Below are 22,728 nucleotides of genomic sequence, written 5' to 3' on the forward strand. Positions count from 1 at the left end.
CTTTTCTTCTTTCTTTCTCTTTTTATTTTAGAGACAGAGAGAGAATGTACATGTGCATGCACCTGGGTGAGGTAGGGGTAGAGAGAGAGAGAGAGAAGTTTAAGCAGACTCCATGCTGAGAGCTGACCTTGCCATAGGACTCAATCTCATGACCCTGAGATCATGACCTGAGCTGAAAACAAGAGTTTGATGCTTAACCACGAGCCACCCAGTCGCCCCTGTACTGTTTATTTCTAAAGTCAATATCATACACTTTCCTAAGGAGAAAAATCCCTGACTGGATTCAGAAGATCTTCCTGGGCCTGTGGCTTCTTTCGACTGTCTTAGGGAAGCCCATCCCTGTCTCCTTCTCATCTCTCCCCTAAATGTTGCATCTAGGTCTTCTTTGCTGGACCAATTTCAGCATTTTATTATTATTTTTTTTCTGGGTTATTAACAGTATTCTAGGAGCTCATTTTCTTTCTGTTTCTGGGAGGTTTGAGCCAGATGTGCTTGGAACATTTTTATTATTTCCAGGGCACTATTTTTTTCCCTTGTAGAAATAGTCTCTACTTTTTAAAAATGCAAGCTAATGGAAGCATGATTCATTTGCATTCTAAGAAAACAACTCTTCTTTTTAAATTTATTTAAACTTTTATTGAGGTATAAGTGACATATAACATATTAGTTTCAGATGTACAACATAACGATTCGATATTGTATATATTGAGGAATGGTCACCACTATAAGTCTGGTTAACATCTGTCACCATATATAGTTAACACATTTTTTTCTTGTGATGAGAACTTTTAAGATTTACTCTCTTAGCAACTTTCAAACATGCAGTACAGTGTTATTAACTACAGTCACCATGGTGTACATTACATCCCCATGATGTATTTATTTTACAACTGGAAGCTTCTATCTTTTGATTCCCTTCATCCATCTTGCTCCCGCTCCTCAATGCCTCTGGTAACCACTAATCTGTTCTCTGTAACTATGAGCTTGTTTTTTATTTTGTTTTGTTTTGTTTTTATTTGTTTTAGATTCCACATATAAATGAGATCATATGGTGTTTCTGTCTGGTTTATTTCACTTAGCATGATGCCCTCAAGCTCCATCCATGTTGTCAGAAACTGCAAGATTTCATTCATTCTTTTTTTTTTTTAAGATTATATTTATTCATTTGAGAGAGAGAGAGAATGTGAGCAGGTGGAGAAGTAGAGGGGGTGGGAGAGAATCTCTAGCAGAGAGATGCAGGGCTCAGTCTCATAGCACCAAGATCATGACTTGAGCCCGAATCAGGAGTTGAATGCTTAAAAAACTGTGCCACCCAGGCATCCCAAGATTTCATTCTTTTTTGTGGCTGAATAATATTATATATATATATCTATATATATAATATTATATGTATATCTCACATCATCTTTATCCATTCATCTATCGATAGATACTTAGATTATTTCCATATATTGCAACTTCTTTTTAAAATACTCCATCACTTTTAGATCAGCCTGCTGGTACAACAGCCAGCCTTTCTCTGGTGAATGAAGCACAGTACTTGCTGATAAACAGATCCAGTGTTTTGGAGCTTCAGCAGCAATTAAATGCCAGGTAAGACCTTTTGCCTTGGGCATAGCAGACATGTGTAACCACTTGACTCTGGGAGTGAGCCTGAGCCTGGCACCTACCTGGGGAGTCATGGAGTCTAGATGAGAGACTGAGGCCCTGAGAAGTTGCAAAGCCCTTAAAGTCCAGTTCCCACATCTCTCTTGATGCCTTCATGATGCTTAGTCAACCCTAAATTTAAGTTTTTATTTTTCTTTTCTTTTCTTTTCTTTTTTTTCTTTTCTTTTCTTCTTTCTTTCTTTCTTTCTTTCTTTCCTTTTTCTTTTCTTTTCTTTTCTTTTCTTTTCTTTTCTTTTCTTTTCTTTTCTTTCTTTTTTCTTTTTCCTTCCTTCCTTCCTTCCTTCCTTCCTTCCTTCCTTCCTTCCTTCCTTCCTTCCTTCCTCTCTCTCCCTCCTTCTCTCTTTCTCTCTCTCTCTCTTAAAATTTTTAGTTATTTATTTGAGAGAGAGTGAGAGAGAAGCATAAGTAGTGGGGAGAGGCAGGGAGAAGCAGGTTCTTGGCTGAGCAGAGAGTCCGATACAGGCCTCAGTCCCAGGACCCTGAGATCATGACCTGAGCTGAAGGCAGACACTTAACTGACTGAGCCACCCAGGCACCCCAGTCATTCCATCTCTTAACATTTGCTCTAATTGAATTGAACTTGACCCAGTTTCGTTGCCTGCCCTCTACTACTCCCTGTCCCCTAGGAGCTTTGCCCTACTTCCACAGTCATTTTGAGTGAAAAGAAGAGTGATTATGAAAGCTTTTAAAATTGTAACTATAGATATTATTTGTTTGTATCATCAGACAGAACCTACATGATTGCCTGCCTGCTCCCATCCAGTGCTCTTCCAAGGGCCTGACATATTAGCGGGTCAGCTCTAGAAAGGATTAGTTCAACTCCCTTCATTGTTCTTTAGAGGAAATTGAAGTCTCAAGGTAATCAGACAATTAGGGCAAAAAGAATTACCCCATTGTTTTGTGAGAGCTGGATGGACTGCTCATCCCTGGTCCACAGGCTAGGAGGGGTGTGTATATGTCTGTCACCATGAGCCAGGGATCCTGTAACTCTCACATGCCATGTGGTCCTGGGCACATGTGTGCATACTCACAAACATGGACAAATATAGCTTAATAAAAATGACAAAGATGGACTGTTTGTAGTAATTCCTCTTTATAGTCATTGGCAAAAACATACAACACAGTTCCCTGGCTGTGGCCCAGCCCACCCTCCTTGGGTTCATAAGAGCCCAAGCGCATGGGCCCTGGGTGTTCACTGAGCTAGCCTGGCACAGAGTGACACTTCTCCTCAGGTACTCAGAGCCCTTGGGGAGGGCAGGTCAGCAGTTTTCTAGGATTCTTTGTGTGGAAAACTAGGAGATGGAGACAGGCTTGCTGCAGTCCTGGTTCCTACCAGGAGGGGACCATGTTTCCTACCAGTTGGTTTAATGCTGGGCTGACAAGCAGCAAGTAGGCAGAGAAGGTAAGAGGACCAGCCTGTGCCTAGTACCTGAGAGGGTCTCTAGGGGCTCTGGTTGCTGTATCTCTGTTCTACTTTCAAATCTGACAGACTCTATGTTATATATGCTGACCACATTAGCTTTTAAACATACAGTTTTTCTTTTTACAGAGGACAAAAGAAAGGTTTGTAACCTGGAGGGTAAATCCAGAATCAAAGGATTTTAGGACTGGAAAGTGCTAGCTCTTGCATTTCAGATGAGGAAACTGTAGTTCTCAGTTCATCAGTCATGGGAGTTATACATAGGGGCAAAGCTAGAGGTGGTTCTCCTGGCTCCCAGCTTTTCACACACCATTCCCTGTTTGGAAGGGAATTGAGATATAGCCTTACCCTCCACTAGAGACTTTCAGTTCTGTTTCCAGGGAACATTCAATCATACTTAAGGATCCCCCCCCCCCAAATTTAAAATTTATTTATTTTTTGTTGAGGCACAACAAAGCAGGAAAATAATAAGGACATAGCTCAATGAATTTTTACAGATGTATATGCCCATGTAACCACCACCCAGATCAAATAGAGAACATTTCTAGTAAACCAGAAACTTTCCTTGTATCCCCTCTTAGCCTTATCAAAGGTCATCACTATTCTGACTTCATTCACCAGAGATAGTCTCACCTATTCTTGAACCCAGTATAATGGGATCATACAGTGTGTTCTTTTGCTGAAGTTTTTAAATGCTTTTTTTCAGTGCTTTTTCACTTGGGGGAGGGGGTGCATGGAGGTGCCAAGAGCCCTTGTATGGGGCCTCGTGGCAATAAGCAGAGATTGTAAACAAGAATTACAAATATAGCATATGCTAGTTAAAACTGCAAACAGGATAAAAGTTAAGAAGTAAATTTGTTTTTATCGACATATAATTGACATACAATATTACATTAGCTTCAGATGTACAATATAATGATTCACTATTTGTATATATTAACAAATGATCACCACAATAAGTCAAATTAACATCTGTCACCACATACAAATTTTTTCCTTGAGATGAGAACTTGAGATGAGAAAATCTTAAAGATTTTCTTTCTTACCAATCTTCAAATAGGCAGTACAGTAGTAACTATAGTAATCATGCTGTACATCTTCATAATGTATTTATTTTAGCACTGGAAGCTTGTATCTTTTGACTCCCTTTACCCATTTCGACTGCTCCCATGCCTGCTTCTTGTAACCACCAGTCTGTTCTCTATAGGAAATAAATACTAAAACCTCCCATAGATACCTGTTGCTTTATGATATTAGAAAAAGAGTATGAGGTCTCGCAACATTTTAGGTCCTTGGTAACTAAGCCTATTGACACTCTTTAAATGCCTTGTCTGGACTCACCTCATAGAACTGGTATTTTCATAGATGTTTGTTCACTTGACCCTGTTCACTTGGTTTTCAGAATCCTTCAGCTTTCCTGCTAAGATCTACTCACCTTTGTGCTGCCTCTAGTAGGCCTCTTCATGGAGATGGGACTATCTCCCAGGGGACACCATCAAGGTCTATTAAACAGATGGGTGTCTGTTGGCCATATACTCATGGCAGATGCTTATTCTGATCATCTAGGCCTCAGGCCAGAGTGCAGTTGATGAAGTCAGGCATCAAGTGCTAGAAATGTTGAATAAATAAAACAATGCACTTACCCACTTCTCCTCACTTCCCCACCCCCCCTTTGGTATGTCTTAAACAGTGATGAGAATGGAAAAGAGGAGTTACTCCCAATAAAAGACCTCATCTCACGTTTCCGTGCCAATATTATTACCAATGGAACAAGGGCTTTTGAAGAAGAGAAGTGGGATGAGATCTCTATTGGTTCCTTGCGTTTCCAGGTGAGTTGAGGGAAGTTCAGTTACCCTTCCTCAAGGGTTGCAAATGGAAACTGACCTTTATCTAAGGCCAGGGTGGTGGTAGGCGGGAATGCCTCTCTTTGACTCTTAAAGGAGAATCCTTTGACATCTACATTTTGGGACTCCCCTGGGAAGGATCTGTTGTTTATTCCCCACGAGGACAGCAACAGTTAGTTTCTCATGGGGCAGAGAGAATATGCCCCATACAGGTGATTGCAAGCTCAGTGCCACCTCCACCCCCTCACTATGTTCAGGCTTAGATTCTGTTTTCTTAGAATGCTGTGTCTATGAGAACTTTATTCTCATGAAACCTGTTGGACTTTACTGCTGTCTGGTGGAGAAGGTCCCAGATGCCTAGCGGTCCCTCAGTGCCCATGGCCACTCCACCCTCTTCCTACGCTCTTCCTTCTGGCCTCACTGGTCATTGTGGAGGAGCTCATAGTCAGAGGCAAAGCCATGGCTTGCTGTCTCTCCCCAGGCTCTGAGCTCCCCAAATTGTGCAATGGGCATGGAAGATGTGAGGAAGTCTTAGGTTAAAACCTGCATTCTTTCTTGGAGCCAATAAGGGCCCCAGAGCCCTGAGCCCTCTGACCTCTACAACCTCTCCGAGCTTGCCAGCCCTCACCCCTACATACCACCCTTCTCTCCACTCTCTAAACAGGCCAAGCGTCCTGTCTCAGCACCTTTGTCCCTGCTGTCCCTTAGGCCTGGCACGTTCTTCCTGCCGCCACTTCAGGACCTCTGCTCAGATATCACTTCCTTGAAAAACTCTGGAGTCCGCATACTACCTGCTTATTCCTTCAGGGCATACAAGGGTGGGGCTTAAGTAGGCTTTGTTCCCTGCTGTCCCTCTAGGGCCCAGAACAGTCCTGGCTGGGAGTCAGTGCTCAGTAATTGTTGAGAGAATGAATTGACAGGAAAGATAAGGAATAGCTAGGGACTGAAGGATAGGGCATCTGCACAGAATGTGCCCAGTTCTTTAGTGGGGGCATGAAATTATTTTGATAGTAGTGTTATTAATCAATGGTATAATGACTATACTGGGCTACCTTGTGTCCTGGCTCTGCACTTGGAAGGGACACCACTGTAATATCCAGAAAAGCAGTAAATTAAAACAATAAATCTTTTGAAGAATGTCAGAGGTCTGAGGTTGTGGAGGGTGGTTCAATCTGCATGACGCTAAAATGTCCTAGAGAACTTCTTTTATCCATTTAACTCCCCAGACTTCCTCTTATCCTAGCAGCTGCTCCCTCTTGAAAAAAACAATCTCTTCTCTCTGTGACATTCACTCCCACAGACCTCTCACTGGCACTAGCCTTACTGCCGCCTCCCCCACCCACCCCCTTATCCCTGACTCCTGGTGTCCTCTTATTTCCTGTTGCTGTGTCTGTGTTATGTCTTTAAAACACTTGCTCTTAGGTATCCTGCCTGATATTGAGTAGGTGCTAATCTATGTTGTTTGATAAATGAAGAGGAGGGAGAAATAAAGGAAGAAAAGAAGAGGATAACGAAAGAACTAGAACTAGTTTGTTGTCACTGTCAGAAACTCACCCAGAAACCATAGCACTTGTGGCTCTTCAGGTACCCCAGAGATGTGCATACAGGGAAGATTCTTTAAGAAACTTTTATGAGATGCTCTGTTTTCTTTAGGTCACTTAATAAACATTCATTAATAAAAGTGAGACTATGCCTGCCCTTTGGCTCAATTCTTTCACGGGTAGAAATCTATTCTACAAAATACAGTAATACATGTATGCAGAGCTATGTTACAAACTTACTTATTGTAGTGCTTATGATGTTAAATATGAAGAATTGGAGGCTATCCTACATATGCACAAAAAGGGAGACTGGTTAAATAAATTATGTTATCTTCACACAATGTGGTCCTGTGCAGACACTAAAAAGTATAAACTATAGTTAGTACTGTGCCTTTCAAAAACTAAATGCTTAAAAGACGTTTGCTGTTGCTAATACTCAGGCTGAGGCCATTGCAATGCAAAAAGCTTTAGCACATCTCTCTCTCTTTTTTTTTTTTTAAGATTTTATTTATTTATTCATGAGAGACACACACAGAGAGAGAGAGAGGGGCAGAGACATAGGCAGAGAGAGAGAAACAGGCTCCATGCAGGGAGCCCGATGTGGGATTTGATCTGGGATTCCAGGATCACGCCCTGGGCTGAAGGCAAGCACTCAATCGCTGAGCCACCCAGGCATCCCAAGCACATCTCTTTTGAAAAGTAAATTTTCACTGGGGATCATCAGGTCATAGAAATTTGGATATGTGTTGGCTTTAGAGTCACATTTAGGGAGATTGATGCTAAAAAACAAAACAAAAACAAAAAACGTTAGAGCTCAAAGAGGGTTATGTGGATTAAGACCTTTATTGCAAAATTATTGATAACAGCAAAGAGTTAGAAACTGTTGACATGGCTTTGTAGAACAGTGAAGAACATCAGCTCCCAGGAATGCCAGGCCATCCTGAACATTGCAAAGCTCAGGGATGGGGTCGTCTCTGTACAGACATGGAAGGATGTCCAAGATGTATTGTGGAGTGATGCCAACAGGGAGGAAACTCAGTGGTCTTTCAGAGTGCAGTGAGTGTGCTATGCAGGTGCATGGGGTGTCGTGTCCAGCTATAAGCTGCAGTCTGGAGTGACCTACAGCCATGTTAGTGGCCTTTGCCTCTGAGGATGGATAGAGAGGCTACTGCTAAGTGCTTTCTCATTTCTTAAAGCTTCTGTATCATTTGAGTTATTTTTCAAAGAACCTGTATGCTAGTAAACAATTTTTTACAATCCCAATGGATAAGAGTACTAGAAAAAAAGCTTAAATTTACAGTGTTTTTTAAAAAAATATTTTGTTTATTTATTCATGAGAGACACACACAAAGAGAGAGAGAGAAGCAGAGATACAGGCAGAGGGAGAAGCAGGCTCCATGCAGGAAGCTCGATATGGGTCTTGATCACAGAACCCTGGGACCATGCCCTGAGCCGAAGGCAGACGCTCAACCACTGAGCCATCCAGACGTCCCAAAAATTACAGTTTTGTAAGAAAGTTGATTTCTCTGTCTTGGTGTTTGAAAAAAGTGCCTGGAAAATATCTTTCCTTCTGCCAGCTTGAGAAACTGTCTTAAGAGAGTCTTTTCACCAAAGTGACAGGATTTTTACTTCAAGTCTTGTCTGTCAGGTGGCCGCTGGGGCCCGGGGCTGGTGGGACATCCCTTCTGTGGGACATCTATTCTGAGGGACATGGCTCTGCAGAGTCAGAGGGAGCCTGGCCTGGCAATCATAATGTTCTAGGCAGAGAAGGTAAAATGTTCTGTATTTGATTCTGGAGGGCTTAGTGTTCTGATCTTTTGGAAGTCTTGTTCCATCTTGGGGATTCTTGTGTGTTATAATGAGAGCTTCCACTTTTGAGCATGACTAAGTGCCAGGCCTGGGCTTGACATCTTAGAAATCACCAAATCAAGCTAAGGGGCTGGATGAGGAAATAGGGCTTTGAGAGGTCGTAGGTCTACCCAGTATTGAGGCAAGTGCTGGGCAGAGGCCCGTACAGCGCACTCCAGCTGCTTATGGAGGCCTGTGGACCTTGACTTCGGCACCACGGTGAGGGCACGCTTCCCCTGGTTTAGTGCCCACCAGCCAGGAGCGAGGGATAGGAAAGGCCAAGACACATCCAGATTTAGTTGTTTCTGATTTCAGTGCTTACTTTGCGCCCATGGGTGAGCAGAGGAGCAAAGGAGAAAATCAAGTGCCTTTGCTCTTTTTATATGTGAGACAAAAGAAGCGTCTTGTCACCGCTGAGTGCATACTTTCTTTTTTTTGTGTTAACACTTATGGGAGATTTTCTCGCTTTAAAGCAATTCATGTTCATGGCAGACCAAGCATAATAGAAGTTCTACCATATGGTATGACCCCTGTCAAGACACTGTGTGTGTATACACACACACACACACACACACACATATACACACACACACACACACATATATATGTTTTGTTTCCTGCTTATTTCACTTATAAAAGTAAATATTTCCCCTTTCATTTAAAGCTCTTTATAGGGATGCCTGGGTGGCTCAGCGGTTGAGCCGCTGCCTTTGGCTCAGGGCCTGATCCCGGATTTTCAGGATTGAGTCCCTCATGGGGCAACCTGTGGGTAGCCTGCTTCTCCCTCTGCTTATGTCTCTGCCTCTCTCTCTCTGTCTGTCATGAATAAATAAATAAAATCTTAAAAAAAATAAAGCCCTTTATAGAGGTAATTTTAATACCTGCATGATACATACATGGAGTGTGGCCATCCTTTTCTACTCTTTGATGTTTAAGACACTCCCAGATTTTCCCTACTACAAGTAATGTGAGAAGGATCCTTGTATGTGAATCTGTTTGTACTTGTGGTTCTTTCCTTAGGTGAAATTCCTAGAAATGAAATTTCTGGGTCAAAGGGCATAGACATTGTAAGGTTCTTTCAGAGGACTCAGTGCTGGGTATTGATCTTCTCCCTTTTTACCCCTCCAATCAGTTATTTTTTTTCTTCCTGGGAGGATCCCCAGGATTCATTTGAAAGCCATCCAAGATTCACAACCCCTCTTTTTTTTCTCTACAAAGCCCTGAGGTGGGAGCCTTTCAGTAGATGACCAATGACCTGAGGAGGTGCCACTTTCTGGCTCTTTGCTGTTAGAATATTGAGCATTTCTGTGTGTGAGTGGGGCTGGAGACTCTACGTCTTACAACCAGTCTTCCGGACTCAGCTTCCTACCTGCACAGCAGGAGTGTCTGGTCATTTTCATGGCAACACTCTCTTTTCCCTTCTCACCTCTCAGGTTTCGGGGCCTTGTCACAGATGCCAGATGATCTGCATCGACCAGCAAACTGGGCAGCGAAACCAAAATGTTTTTCAAAAGCTTTCTGAGAGGCGCGAGAGAAAGGTAAGCATGATTGTGAACCATGGCACCTGTTTTAAGATCCTGGCTCATTATCCACACCAGTTCTGAGTAATAGTGCTGAGTTAAGTTTTAGAAGTAGGGACACATCCTAAGGCTGATGGGCTACCATTAAGGTTCTGACCTCATCCACGAACCCATCTTATTTTTCCTTTCTATCACTTCCTTACTATTTTGGGTCTTATTATGTGTATTTTTGATGCTGTCAAATTTCATTAAAGTGATATTGGGTGTAAATAAGAAATAAGGAAATAAGCAAAGTAATTTTTTTGTATTGATCATTATTTTCTTCTCCATGGATGTCTCATGAGAGTAAAATGCCCCCCTGGTAAGTAGTGGAGCTGCACAGATTCAGTAAATTCTTCTCTCAGAAGCCTGTAAATCATCTTGAGGGTTCATATGCCCAAATATTGTTTTTGTGGAGGCCAGATTATAGAAACTGAATTTCTCACAGATTGATTCTTTAGGAAGATCTGTGTCTAGGCTAGTACTTTCTGGTTTTGTTTCCCAAGAATTATAGGAAGCCAGGTAAGTAGTCAGCCTGCATGGAGCATTTCTTGAAAGTTAACTGAAATAATGTAAATATTTAATCTCTCTCCAATAGTAAGTTAGAAAGTTAACTCATAATAAAATGTTCTGCACTGTTTCCTGTGTTTCTCCAAAACTGGGATTTGTTCATAGTATGTAATTGCCACAGTCTCCCTACAGGTACAGGATAAATATGGTCTGCACTTGAGTGTTTTACCAACATGTCTATGTGCTCAGTGAGGCAAGTCATTTCCCCTGGGGGTGTGGGGACCTTGGGCCTGCCATGCCAAGGGTGCTAGGAGAGGGGATGGTGGGCATGGAAGGAAATAATACTTCTTAGAATCACTGTAATTCTCATGTGCACACATCTTTTCTTTTTTAAAATAATTTTTGGAATAATTTTAGATTTACAGATAAATTGCCAAGAGAGTACAGAGAATTCTTGTGTACCCTTCACCCACATGTGCACAAATCTTAAGGAATTAATTTGGCCTCAGCCTCTAGCCTGAGGCCTGGAACATGGGGACATCCAGCTGATGTTATCACAGCAATGAACAGCTCTGGGAGCATGTCACATGCTCCAAAAGGTCCTTTTTGGCTCACTTGCATTGATGGCAAACTTTGAGTAGACTCACACAGCTCTTTATTGTGGACTTTCCATCTTTATCCTAGAGAGTTTGGAGAACTTAACCTACATGATATAAAAAAAAAAAATCACAACAAAGAAAATGCAGAGTTTTGCTATTATTTTCACAAAATAGTTTTTACATCAGGGAACAGAGCAGAAATTGGCCTGACAGTGGTGAGAAACAAAGAGCAAGATGCAAGTCCTCCTACTGGAAGCTCAGGGTATAGAGAAAGGAGAAAAAAAGAATGGGTCCAGCAATAAACAGGTGTGGGGTGACTATTAGGAGAGGATAGTATGTATATATGTATGTATTTTTAAAAGATTATTTATTTATTTATTAGAGAGAGAGAGAGAGACAAAGGCAGAGGGAGAAGCAGGCTCCATGCAGGGAGCCCGACATGGGACTCCATCCTGGGTCTCCAGGATCAGGCCCTGGGCTGAAGGTGGTGCTAAACCACTGAGCCAGCCAGGCTGCCCTGTATGTATGTATTTTTAAGAGAGAGATCACGGGGGTGGGGAGAAGGGAGAGGCAGAAGTAGAGGGAGAGAGAGAATCCCAAGTGGAGTCCACACTTAACACAGAGCCTGACTCAGGGCTCCATCTCATGACCCTGAGATCATGACCTGAGCGAAAATCAAGAGTTGGATGCTTAACTGATGAGCTGCCCAGGCTCCCAGGAAAGGACATTTTAAACGAGAATCCTTGGTGTCTGAAATTGGGATTCTTGTTTCCCACTGCAGATTCTCGGACATGTCTTTAAAGATTTGACTTTATTTTATTTTATTTTTTAAAATATTTTTATTTATTTATTCATGAGAGACACAGAGAGAGAGAGAGAGAGAGGGACAGAGACAGAGAGGCAAAGACACAGGCAGAGGGAGAAGCAGGCTCCATGCAGGGAGCCTGATGTGGGATTCAATCCTAGGACTCCAGGATCACGCCCTGGGCCGAAGGCAAGGGCTAAACCGCTGAGCCCCCCGGGATCCCTGAGATTTGTCTTGATTTTAATTGAACATTATTATTTACAGAATTATTTCAACTGCTCAAATAATCGAGCTTGTTGCCACTGTCTTATTCACAGGTGAACTTCGGAGTGTACCTGATGCATATGTCTTTGGATTTATCCTCCCCATGTTTCCTGTCTGTAGGATCTCAGGTGTGTCCTGTGTTGAAAGAAAATGCAGAATGCCCTGATTTACCTGCTTCTGACTAACATCAGGATGTTATCTCCTAAAAAGTTTTTTCAGCATAAATTAAAGTTTCTCTTTTACAATGACGTCTGCTTTTATTCAGATTGGCACATGGTTCAGTAGAACTCCATGTTTTGAAGGAGAGTTCTCTTGAGGGTAGAGAGAGCTCTTGTGGGCTTTGTGGAGCTCCTACTCTTCCCGTGTGCACTGGCCATGCTGGGGGAAGGAATGTTCTGAGGCCTCTGTGCTTACTAATGAGGCAAATGCAGCACAGGGACTATGTTGCACCCAGCAATCTTCCCCTATGTGTTTTAAGTATGATAACTTTATTTAGATGAGGTTTTTTCTTTTTCTTTCTTTCTTTCTTTCTTTCTTTCTTTTTTTTATTTATTCATTTGAGAGAGAGAGCAGAAGCAGAGGGAGAACAGAGAGAGAGAGACAGAAGCAGGCTCCCTGCTCAGCAGGGAGCTCCATCCCAGGACCCTGGGATCATGACTTGAGCCAAAGGCAGACACTTAACCATCTGAACCACTCAGGCACCCCAGGTGAGGTTTTTTTTTTTCCTATTATAATTCTCTCTTGCTCTTTTTTTCGATCACTACTTTTTTTTTTTTAGATTAAGTGTAGTTGACAGACAATGTTAGTTTCAGGTGTACAATAGAGTGATTCAACAACCCTGTATGTTATACTGTGCTCACCACCAGTGTAGCTACCATCTGTCACCGTACAACACTATTACAATATCATTGACTATATTCCCTATGCTGGACCTTTTATCCTAGTGACTTATCTCTTTCCATACTGGAAGTAATTAGGTGAGATCTTTAATGAAGCTCCCTGGGAATACTGAACGTCTGTTTTGCCATTTCTCCACACTGTTACCTTGTCTTTAGAAAGAATCTCTGGGTGCTTTTCTCTTTTCTTTTTTAAGATTTTATTTATTTATTTGACAGAGAGCAGGGGGGAGGGGTAATGGGAAAGAGAGAAGCATACTCCCCACTGACCAGGGAGTCCAACACGGGGCTCAATCTCAGGACCCCAAGTTCATGACCTGAGCTGAAGGCAAACAACCAACAGAGCTACTCAGGTACCCTGAATTGCATTTTTTTAAAAAGAAGATATTATTTTATTGTAGTAAGAACAATTAACATGAAATCTAATCTCTTCACAAATATGTGTACAATAATTATTGTTGACTGTAGGTACAATATTTATATAGAAGATCTCTGAGAACTTACTCATCTTGCTTAACTGAAACTTTATGCCTGTCGATTAGTAACTCCCTATTTCCCCTCCCACCAGCCCCTGGCAACCACCATCACCTCTTAGATTCTGTGAATCTAAACTAGAGAGAACAAACTGATGGCTACCAGAAGAGAGGTGTGGGGGGAGTTGGGTGAAATAGATGAAGGGGATTAAGAGTACACTTATGGTGATGAGCTCTGAGGAGTGTACAGAATCGTTGAATTGCTATATTGTGTAATTGAAACTAATATAACACTGTATGTTAACTATACTGGAATTTTAAAAATTTTAAAAAAATAAGAGAAATGTCTATTCAAGTTCTCAACTCATTTTAAAATCAGGTTATTAGTTTTTTGTTTTGCTACTGAGTTGTAGGAGTTCCTTATCTATTTTGAAGATTAACACATTACCAAATATATAGTTTGCAAATATTTTCTTCCATTCTGTAGATTGCCTTTTCACTCTTGATTGTTTCCTTTGCCTTGCAGAAGCTTTTTAATTTGATGTAGTCCCACTTGAACATTTTTCGTTTTGTTGCCTGTGTTTTTAATGTGATGTCTGTGAAATCACTGCCAAGACCAGTGTCATGAAGCTTTGCCCCTATGTTTTTTTTCTAGGAGTTTTATAGTTTAAGGTCTTATGTTTAAGTTCTTAATCCATTTTGAGTTGATTTTTGTGTATGGTGTAAGATCAGGGCCCACTTTTATTCTTTTGCATTTAGACATCTACTTTTTCCAACATCTTTGTTGAAGAGACTATCCTTTCCTCATTGTATATCTTGGCACCTGTATTGAACATCAGTTGGCTGTAGGCATGTGGGTTTATTTCTGTGTCTTCTGTCCTGTTCCATCAGCCCATATGTCTGTCTTTATGCCAGTATCCTATTGCTTTAATTACTGTAGCTTTGTAATATATTTTTAATATCAGGATATACTGTGTGGAGCCTCCAGATTTGTTCTCCTTCAGGAGTGATTTGGCTATTTGTGGTCTTTTATGGTTTCATATCAATGATAGAATTGCTTTTTTATTTCTGCAAAAAAAATGCTGTTAGTATTTTTTGATAAAGATTGGATTGAATCTGTAGATTGCTTTGGGTAGTGTGGCATCTTAACAATATTAAGTCTTCCAATCCATCAACATGGGAAACATCCATTTCCATTTGTTTGTGTTTTCTTTTCTTTTGTGTGTGTGTGTGCTTTTGTTTGTGTTTTCTTTAATGCCTTTCACCATTGTTTTGCATTTTCAGTGTACAATCATTCATCTCTTTAATTAAGATTATTCCTAGGGTGCCTGGGTGGCTCAGTCAGTTAAGTGTCTGACTTTCTTTCTTTTTTTAAAAAATTTTTATTTATTTATGATAGTCACAGAGAGAGAGAGAGAGAGAGAGAGAGAGAGAGAGAGAGGCAGAGACACAGGCAGAGGGAGAAGCAGGCTCCATGCACCGGGAGCCCGACGTGGGACGTGGGATTTGATCCCAGGTCGCCAGGATCGCGCCCTGGGCCAAAGGCAGGTGCCAAACTGCTGCGCCACCCAGGGATCCCCTGACTTTCAATTTCAGCTCAGGTCATGATCTCACGGTTGTGAGATTGAGCCCTGCATTGGGCTCCACAGTGAGTATGGAGTCTGGTTGAGATTCTCTCTCTCCCTCTCCCTTTGCGTCTCCCCCCTTGCATGCACACATGCTCTCTCTCTCTCTCTCTCTCTCTCAATTTCTCTTTTCTTCTCTCTCTCTAAAAAAATATTATTCCTAAGTATTTTATTCTTTTTTAAAAAAAGATTTAAAAAAAAAAAATTAAAAAAAAAATTAAAAAAAAAAAAAAAAGATTTTTAAAAATTCTTAGAGAGAATGAGAAAGAGTGAGAGTCCTGACTCAGGGCTCCATCTCAGGATCCTGGGATCATGACCTGAGCTGCAGAAGCTTACCTGACTGAGCCACTCAGACGCCCCCCCTAGTACTTTATTCTTTTTGGTGCTATTGTTAAGTAGAATTGTTTTCCTAACTTCCTTTTCAGATTGTTTATTTTTAGAGTATAGAAATGCAGCTATTTTTGTATGTTGACTTTGTATCCTGCAACTTTACTAAATTCACTTACTCTAATTGATTTTTAATGGAATCTTCAGGGTTTTCTCTGTATAATATCATGTGATCTCTAAACAGGGATAATTTTACTTCTGCCTTTACAATTTGGGTGTCTTTTATATTTTTTTATTGCCCAATTGCTCTGGCCAGGCCTTCTAGGACTATGTTAAATGGAACTGGCAAGTGTGGGCATCCTTGCTTTGTTCCTGAACTTGGAGGAAAAACTTTCAATTTCACACCATTGAGCATGATTTTAGCTATGGGCTTTTCATATATGGCCTTAACTGTGTTGATATATGTTCCTTCTATTCCTCGCTTGTTGAGAGTTCTTATCATGAAAGGGTGTTGCATTTTGTTAAATGCTTTTTCTGCATCTATTTAGATAATCATGTGATTTTTAGACTTTATTCTGTTACTATATTGCATTAACTGATTTTTGTATATTGAACCATGTTTCCACTCAAGGGATAAATCCCACTTGGTCATGGTGCATAATCCTTTTAATGTGCTTTTGGATTCATTTTGCCAATATTTTGTTGAGATATTTTACATCTATATTCATTTTTTCTAGTGTTTCTCTATTTTCTTTTTTTAAAAGATTTTATGTATTTGGGGGAGGAAAAGAGAGAGCATAAGCAGGGGGAGGGGCAGAGGAAGAGGGACAAGCAGACCCCCCTCTGAGCAGGGAGCTCAACTCAGGGATCCATCCCAGGACCCTGAGACCATGACCTGAGTCTAAGATAGAGGCTTAACCCACTGAGCCACCCAGGCGCCCCTGTTTCTCTATTTTCTATTTCATTTATTCTGGTTCTAGTCTGTTATTTCCCCCCATCTGCTAACTTTGGGCTTTGTTGCTTTTTTCTAGCTTCTTGGTGTGTAAAGTTAGGAAAGCCATGTTCTTTATTAAACAAATTGTTTTGCATTTGATACAAGTAAAAATATTATTAGCAAAAAAAGTACCACTCATGATCTGTGGTGGCTAGTGATGCCTCCCCTTGCACTGAATGGTGATTGTGAGGAAAGGAAAAGCCTCAGTTCTATACTCAGTGAGCATGGTGGTTCATATCAGAGGATCAGCAGACCAGAGTGCTTTGAAGGAGGTCCAAGGGTCAGGGGCACATCTGGGAGTGTGGGGGCTGGTCTGGGGGAGTGCAGAGTGTAAGGGAATGCTCTGCAAAGAAGATCAGAACAGTGCCATCTCCTCTGTGTGACAGAAAGCTGTCCGGACTAAAGCAGAATGTCCACTCCCACTCACAAGCATCTCTGGCCTCCAGAGCCTTTGGCAAAGAAAGAGATGAAAACACCATTTTATTTTTATTTTTATTTTTAAATTTAATTTTATTATTATTTTTATTTTTGAAAAGACCATTTGGAACCTGCTTCAAACTTGCAACTGCAGCAAGAGAAGTTAAGCCCTGCAAGGCCCACTCCAGTGAGTGCCTTTTGCTCTTTAGAGTGAATCTTGCTGTGCTCAGAAGAAGTCATTGGGACTAATATGCTCCACCTTTCTCAGCTTTTATTTATGTAGGTGAGAAGTGGTGAGTGGCCAAGGAGAGCACAGGCTGCGAGGATCCAATACATGCAGAGACCCCCACCAGAACCGAACACCAGTGGGCACTCAAATGTTCCCAGGCCCGGCACCTGCTGGGGGCCCGGCAGTGGATAAAACCTTCCCCAGGCAGGCAGAGCTCTGTGCACCTGACATCTCTGAGAATAGCCAAGGCTCCTCTCACTGCAGGGAGAGTTCAGGGCACAACTGGAAGCAGAAAGAAAGCTGGCAGATGCTTTCTAGCCATTCTTTTTGCAATTCACCTGTTTTGTGCTAACAGAATTAAATTCTATGCATCTCACCTTGCAAACTCCCAAAATAAAGTCAGAACAAACCTCATCCTTTACGAGCAAGCTGTTGAACAGAGCTAAGCCTTCTCCGAAAAGTGAGAAAAATCACAAAACTTCATAAATCTGAGAATGAAACATTTGTGTTTCGCATGCCTCAAAGTAATTATGTCGAGTAAGCCACGTCTACCACCTCGTGGCAGCTTTCAGTCACTGCAGATTTTGTTACTTAACGGAGGCTGAAAACTATTTCACATTGGATGGGCAAATCCCAAAGGATGGCCAACATTAGCCCGCTTCTCTCTGCCTGGCTTCCTTTAGTGGAAGCTCTGAGAAACTTTTCATTATTGACGTTGGAATCCTTTAAAAGTTAGTTACTGAGTTATTTCTTGGTCAGATTAAGTTTCATACTGATGTGACATCAACCATTCTTTTGGAGTCTCCTGTTAGGATCTTTTTAAAAGTACTCTGCTTTTTTTGTTTGTTTGTTTTAAAGATTATTTATTTATTCATTCATGAGAGACACACAGAGAGAGGCAAAGACATAGGCAGAGGGAGAAGCAGGCTCCCTGCGAGGAGCCCGATGTGGGACTCCATCCAGGACCCTGGGTCATGACCTGAGCTGAAGGCAGACGCTTAACCACTGAGCAACCTGGGTGCTCCTTAAGTACGTTGCTTTGAATTGGCTGGTCAAGCAGATCTCTGTCTCTGTCTACCTGCCTCTCTCTCTCTCTCTCTCTCTCTCTCTCTCTCTTATTTTAATATCTAGAAACTGGGCTCCATAGCAGATCCAGATTTTGTGTGCGTGAAGCTTGAACAATGTAAAAATCATTCTTAAGAAAACCATACAAAAAAATAGGCACAAAAGGGGACGTTACCATGCATGTGAAAGGAAAGGGCTTTGGAAGGCATCTCTGCAGATGAGAGGCTTAAGCCCTGTGACTTTTGCAAGGAATCCACCTTTGCCTGGTTTACTTGCAGCTCTCCTTTCCCACTGCAACTGAGCACCACTCTAACTCTCAAGGGCTGCTTTGTTCCTGCTTTTTGTAGTTTACAGGATAAACCACATTTTATTCACTTTCTAAAATAAACAGCCGCGTAAGGACCTGTCCTGGTTTTTCTCTCCCACCTGTGGCTGGAAACAAATTGTGTCATCATCACTCTGAGATATTGACTCGCCCTGGTCACTATAGGCTCTGGTTGGGACCAAGATCCAGGATTTCCTTCCCAGCTAGTGTCTGATGTTGCAGGAAGTGTATTGCTATAGACTGAATGCTTTTGTGCCCATCCCCCCCTTTCGTGTGTTGAAACTTAACCCCTAATGTGATGGCATTAGGAAGGGAGGCCTTTTGGAAGCATGAGAACAGAGCCTCGTGAATAGGATTGGTGCCCTTATAAAAGAGACCTCAGAGAGCTTTCTTCCCCCATCTGCCCTGTGAGGACACAGCGAAAAGATGGCCATGTATGACCAGCAAGTAAGATCTCACCAGACACCAAACCTGCCAGCACCTTGATCGTTGATTTCTAGCCTCCAAAACTATAAGAAATAAATTTCTGTTGTTTATAGGCCACCCAGTCTGTAATATTTTGTTATAGCAGCCAGAATGGACTAAGACTCATGTGTAGTTATCAAAAAGTGTTACTCTGTCATCTTCTACTGAGGGACAAGGAAATATTACCTCATGTTTATCCACAGTCTGGTAAAATACAGGTTTTTGTTGTTGTTTTTTTAATGCTAACTAGGGAGCTAGTTAAAACTTTTTAAGCAGAAAAGATGAAGTCAGCTTATGGAGAAGGATTGGAAATTCGACCCTCAGGACCCTTCTACCCCTGAAGCACAATTGCTTTCCAGTGGCTGAAGTCAGTGCACACTTTTCGTATTCTGCGTTTCACTCTAAACATTTGGCATACCTCAAAATGGTCTTCACAATGTTAAGTGGATGCCTAGTTGCAGTTATGTATTATAAGTAATTAAAATATGCCCCTATTGAAGGATATGTTTCCAGTTTTTAATTTTATAAGTAAGACAGCAATATACTCTGCTTTTAAACATGGCTGTTTCTGTATTTACTTATTTATTTTTGCTTCTGCTAAATTAATTCTCTAAAAACCTGAGTGGGATTCCAAGACAATAACTATGAAGATATTGCTAGGTATAGTCATAACGTTTTCCAATAGAAATGTACTGATTTATTTTTATTTTTTAAAAAAGTTTTTATTTATTTATTTGAGAGAGAGAGTGCAAGCAAGAGAGCAAGCATAAGGTGGTGGTGGGGTGGGGAGTGGGGGCAAAGGGAGAAGCAGATTCCCCGCTGAGCAGGGAGTCTGACTTGGGGCTGGATCCCAGGACCCCAGGATCATGACCTGAGCAGAAGGCAGACTCTTAACCGACTGAGCCCCCCAGGCGCCCCAGAAATGTACTAATTTATAACTGTAGTATTTCAATAGCACGCTGGCCCAGCCATTTCAGGTTCCCTAGTCTTGGGCTCCCAGGTGTATCACATGAAAACTATACTCCATTTTTTTCCTTGGTGTAGCCTCTTGTGTTTATGGCAACTTGTTTGTTCCAAGGAGGCAGCAGGCATAGTCTGAAGAATATCAGCCAGAGTAGCTTCAGGGTTTAGAGAAAGTAGCAGTGTGTCCAGCAATGGGAAGTGGGGAGAATAAGGGAAACTCTGCAGAGTGAGCAAGTAACCCACCCCTTCCCCCACGCACCCCAGAAAGTGAGGTGAGGAGGCAGAAAGATGCAGGTTCATTTTCAACATATGTAGGGCCCTTGGGCGAAGTTCATATGGGTGCCCATATGCCATATGTCTAAATATTGCAAATTCATAAATCAAACAAAATGTTAAGTAAGATATGTTCTGCCAACTTTGACAAAAATACCTTTATAACAGCTTAGAAGGACTTAGACGTGAATTTAGTATTCTGGCTCCTTGGCACTCTGCACAGGACTAGGATGACATGAGGACAGCTGGCTGGTTGCCAGCCAAAGCCTATACCCTTTTTCTTCTCATCCCTGCACCATGAACCCCAGATGTGTGGACGCCTGATCCCATACAGCTAAACCTTGCCTATGCTCCACAACAAACATCTACCCTTTATTTAACCTCTTCTCAGGCCTTGGGGTGCCTCCAGGGAAAAAGCACACACAGGCCTTAGAAATATATTCAGTGTCATTTGGGCAGGGAATTCTGTGATCTCAGGTGCCTGGAGAACAATCTAGAGAGAGAAGAGCCAGGTGGGCATGAACTTGCCCTTTAGGGAGGGGTGGGCAGAGGGAGGCCCTCTAAAGCACATAGCCTAAGGCAGGGGCTTCTCTTGCTCTGGGCCAAGGGAAGTACTGGTAAGAACTTTTCTGGATAAAGTAAACTACCCCAGAGAATACCCAAAGATACTCAAGGGAAAAGCCATTTGCCTACCAGCTTGGTCTACAGTGGAGCCCACCAGGCAAAGTGTCTTTTCTATACTCTAGAGCTTCTGGGCAGTTTTTATTTATTTTTTAACTTTTATTTATTGATTTTTTTAATGTTTACTTTTTTTTTTTAATTTTTTTTTTATTTATTTATGATAGTCACAGAGAGAGAGAGAGAGAGAGGCAGAGACACAGGCGGAGGGAGAAGCAGGCTCCATGCACCGGGAGCCTGATGTGGGATTCGATCCCGGGTCTCCAGGATCGCGCCCTGAGCCAAAGGCAGGCGCCAAACCGCTGCGCCACCCAGGGATCCCTACTTTTTTTTTTAATTGGAGTTCATTTTGCCAACATAGAGCATAGCATAACACCCAGTGCTCATCCCATCAAATGCCCCTTCAGTGCCTGTCACCCAGTCACCCCCACCCCCCACCCACCTCCCTTTCCACCACCCCTTGTTTGTTTCCCAGAGTTAGGAGTCTCTCATGTTCTGTCCTACTTTCTGATATTTCCCACTCATTTTTTATCCATTCCCTCTTATTCCCTTTCACTATTTTTTATATTCCCCATATGAATGAGGCCATATAATGATTGTCCTTCTCCTATTGACTTATTTCACTCAGCATAATACCCTCCAGTTCCATCCACGTCAAAGCAAATGGTGGGTATTTGTAGTTTCTAATGGCTGAGTAATATTCCATTGTATACATAGACCACATCTTCTTTATCCATTCATCTTTCGATGGACACCGAGGCTCCTTCCACAGTTTGGCTATTGTGGACATTGCTGCTATAAACATCGAGGTGCAGGTGTCCCGGCGTTTAACTGCATCTGTATCTTTGGGGTAAATCCCGAGCAGTGCAATTGCTGGGTCATAGGGCAGGTCTATTTTTAACTCTTCGAGGAACCTCCACACAGTTTTCCAGAGTGGTTGCACCAGTTCACATTCTGGCAGTTTTTAATATGAACAAGCAGATGAGGATCACAAGAATTTGAGAATGACCTCTGTTACAAAAGAAAAAGACTGAAAGTAAGAAGGGGAAAAAACCCCCACCTCAAAGAACATATAAACAATGCAGTGAAATAAAACGTTAAAGAAGATGTAATAAATAGTATCAGGGAAATCCTGCAAACAAGAATATGATATTTTTTTTCTTTTTTTTTTTTTGGAATATGATACTTTTAAAAAGGAAAATTAGAGGGACATCTGGCTGGCTCAGCAGTTGAGCATCTGCCTTCAGGTCAGGGCATGATCCCAGAGTCACGGGATCGAGTTCAAGTTCCCTGCATGGATCCTGCCTCTCCCTCTGCCTGTGTCTCTGCCTCTCTCTATGTGTCTCTCATTAATAAATAAATAAAATCTTAAACAAAAAGGAAAATTAGAGAACAAGAAAGATTTCCTGAAAATTAAAAACATGAACACTGTAATTAAAAATTCAGTAAAAGAGAAGGAACATATAGTTAGGGAAATCCCTCAAAATGTGGAACAAAATAAAGAGATTAACAAGTGGGAAAGTTAAGAAGAGTAGAGGATCCATTTAGTGGTCCAACATCCAAATAATAGGAGTTCTAGAAAGAGCAAACAGAGAAAACTATGGAGAGAAAGTGACCAAAGACATGAAACAAGAACATTCCCACAAAACAAAGAACCAGATTTCTAGGTGGAAAATACCAAGGAAGTGTCAATAAAATGAATGGAGAAGAACTCATATCAAGGTGACTCATTATGAAACTTCAGTGTATAAGTGAGAAGGTTCCAAGTCTTCCAGAGATAGAGAAAAGAAAAGGTTACATAAACTGATAATTTTCTCAAAGTCAACAATGCAGCAATGCCTCAAAATTTTGAGTGAAAGTCATTTTCAACCTAGAATTATAGATCACGTGTGTTAGATTGTTGCAGAGTGGACCACAACGGTTTCTGATATCTAGGTGTT

At 41.6% G+C, this 22,728-nt stretch overlaps 1 protein-coding gene across 1 annotated transcript in view; it reads left to right on the top strand.

Moving 5' to 3' along the window:
* Positions 1-12,303, top strand: part of MOCOS (molybdenum cofactor sulfurase) — a 53,506-nt gene extending 41,203 nt beyond the window's left edge. The window contains exons 12-15 of the mRNA XM_041745887.1: positions 1,488-1,593; positions 4,779-4,917; positions 9,755-9,859; positions 12,112-12,303. Coding sequence (XP_041601821.1) covers positions 1,488-1,593; positions 4,779-4,917; positions 9,755-9,859; positions 12,112-12,243 — 482 coding nt within the window. The 3' untranslated portion in view covers positions 12,244-12,303. The remainder of the gene's footprint in view (positions 1-1,487; positions 1,594-4,778; positions 4,918-9,754; positions 9,860-12,111) is intronic.
* Positions 12,304-22,728: the final 10,425 nt, after the last annotated feature.

Source organism: Vulpes lagopus, chromosome 1 (assembly GCF_018345385.1).
Source record: "Vulpes lagopus strain Blue_001 chromosome 1, ASM1834538v1, whole genome shotgun sequence".
Lineage (NCBI taxonomy): Eukaryota > Metazoa > Chordata > Mammalia > Carnivora > Canidae > Vulpes > Vulpes lagopus.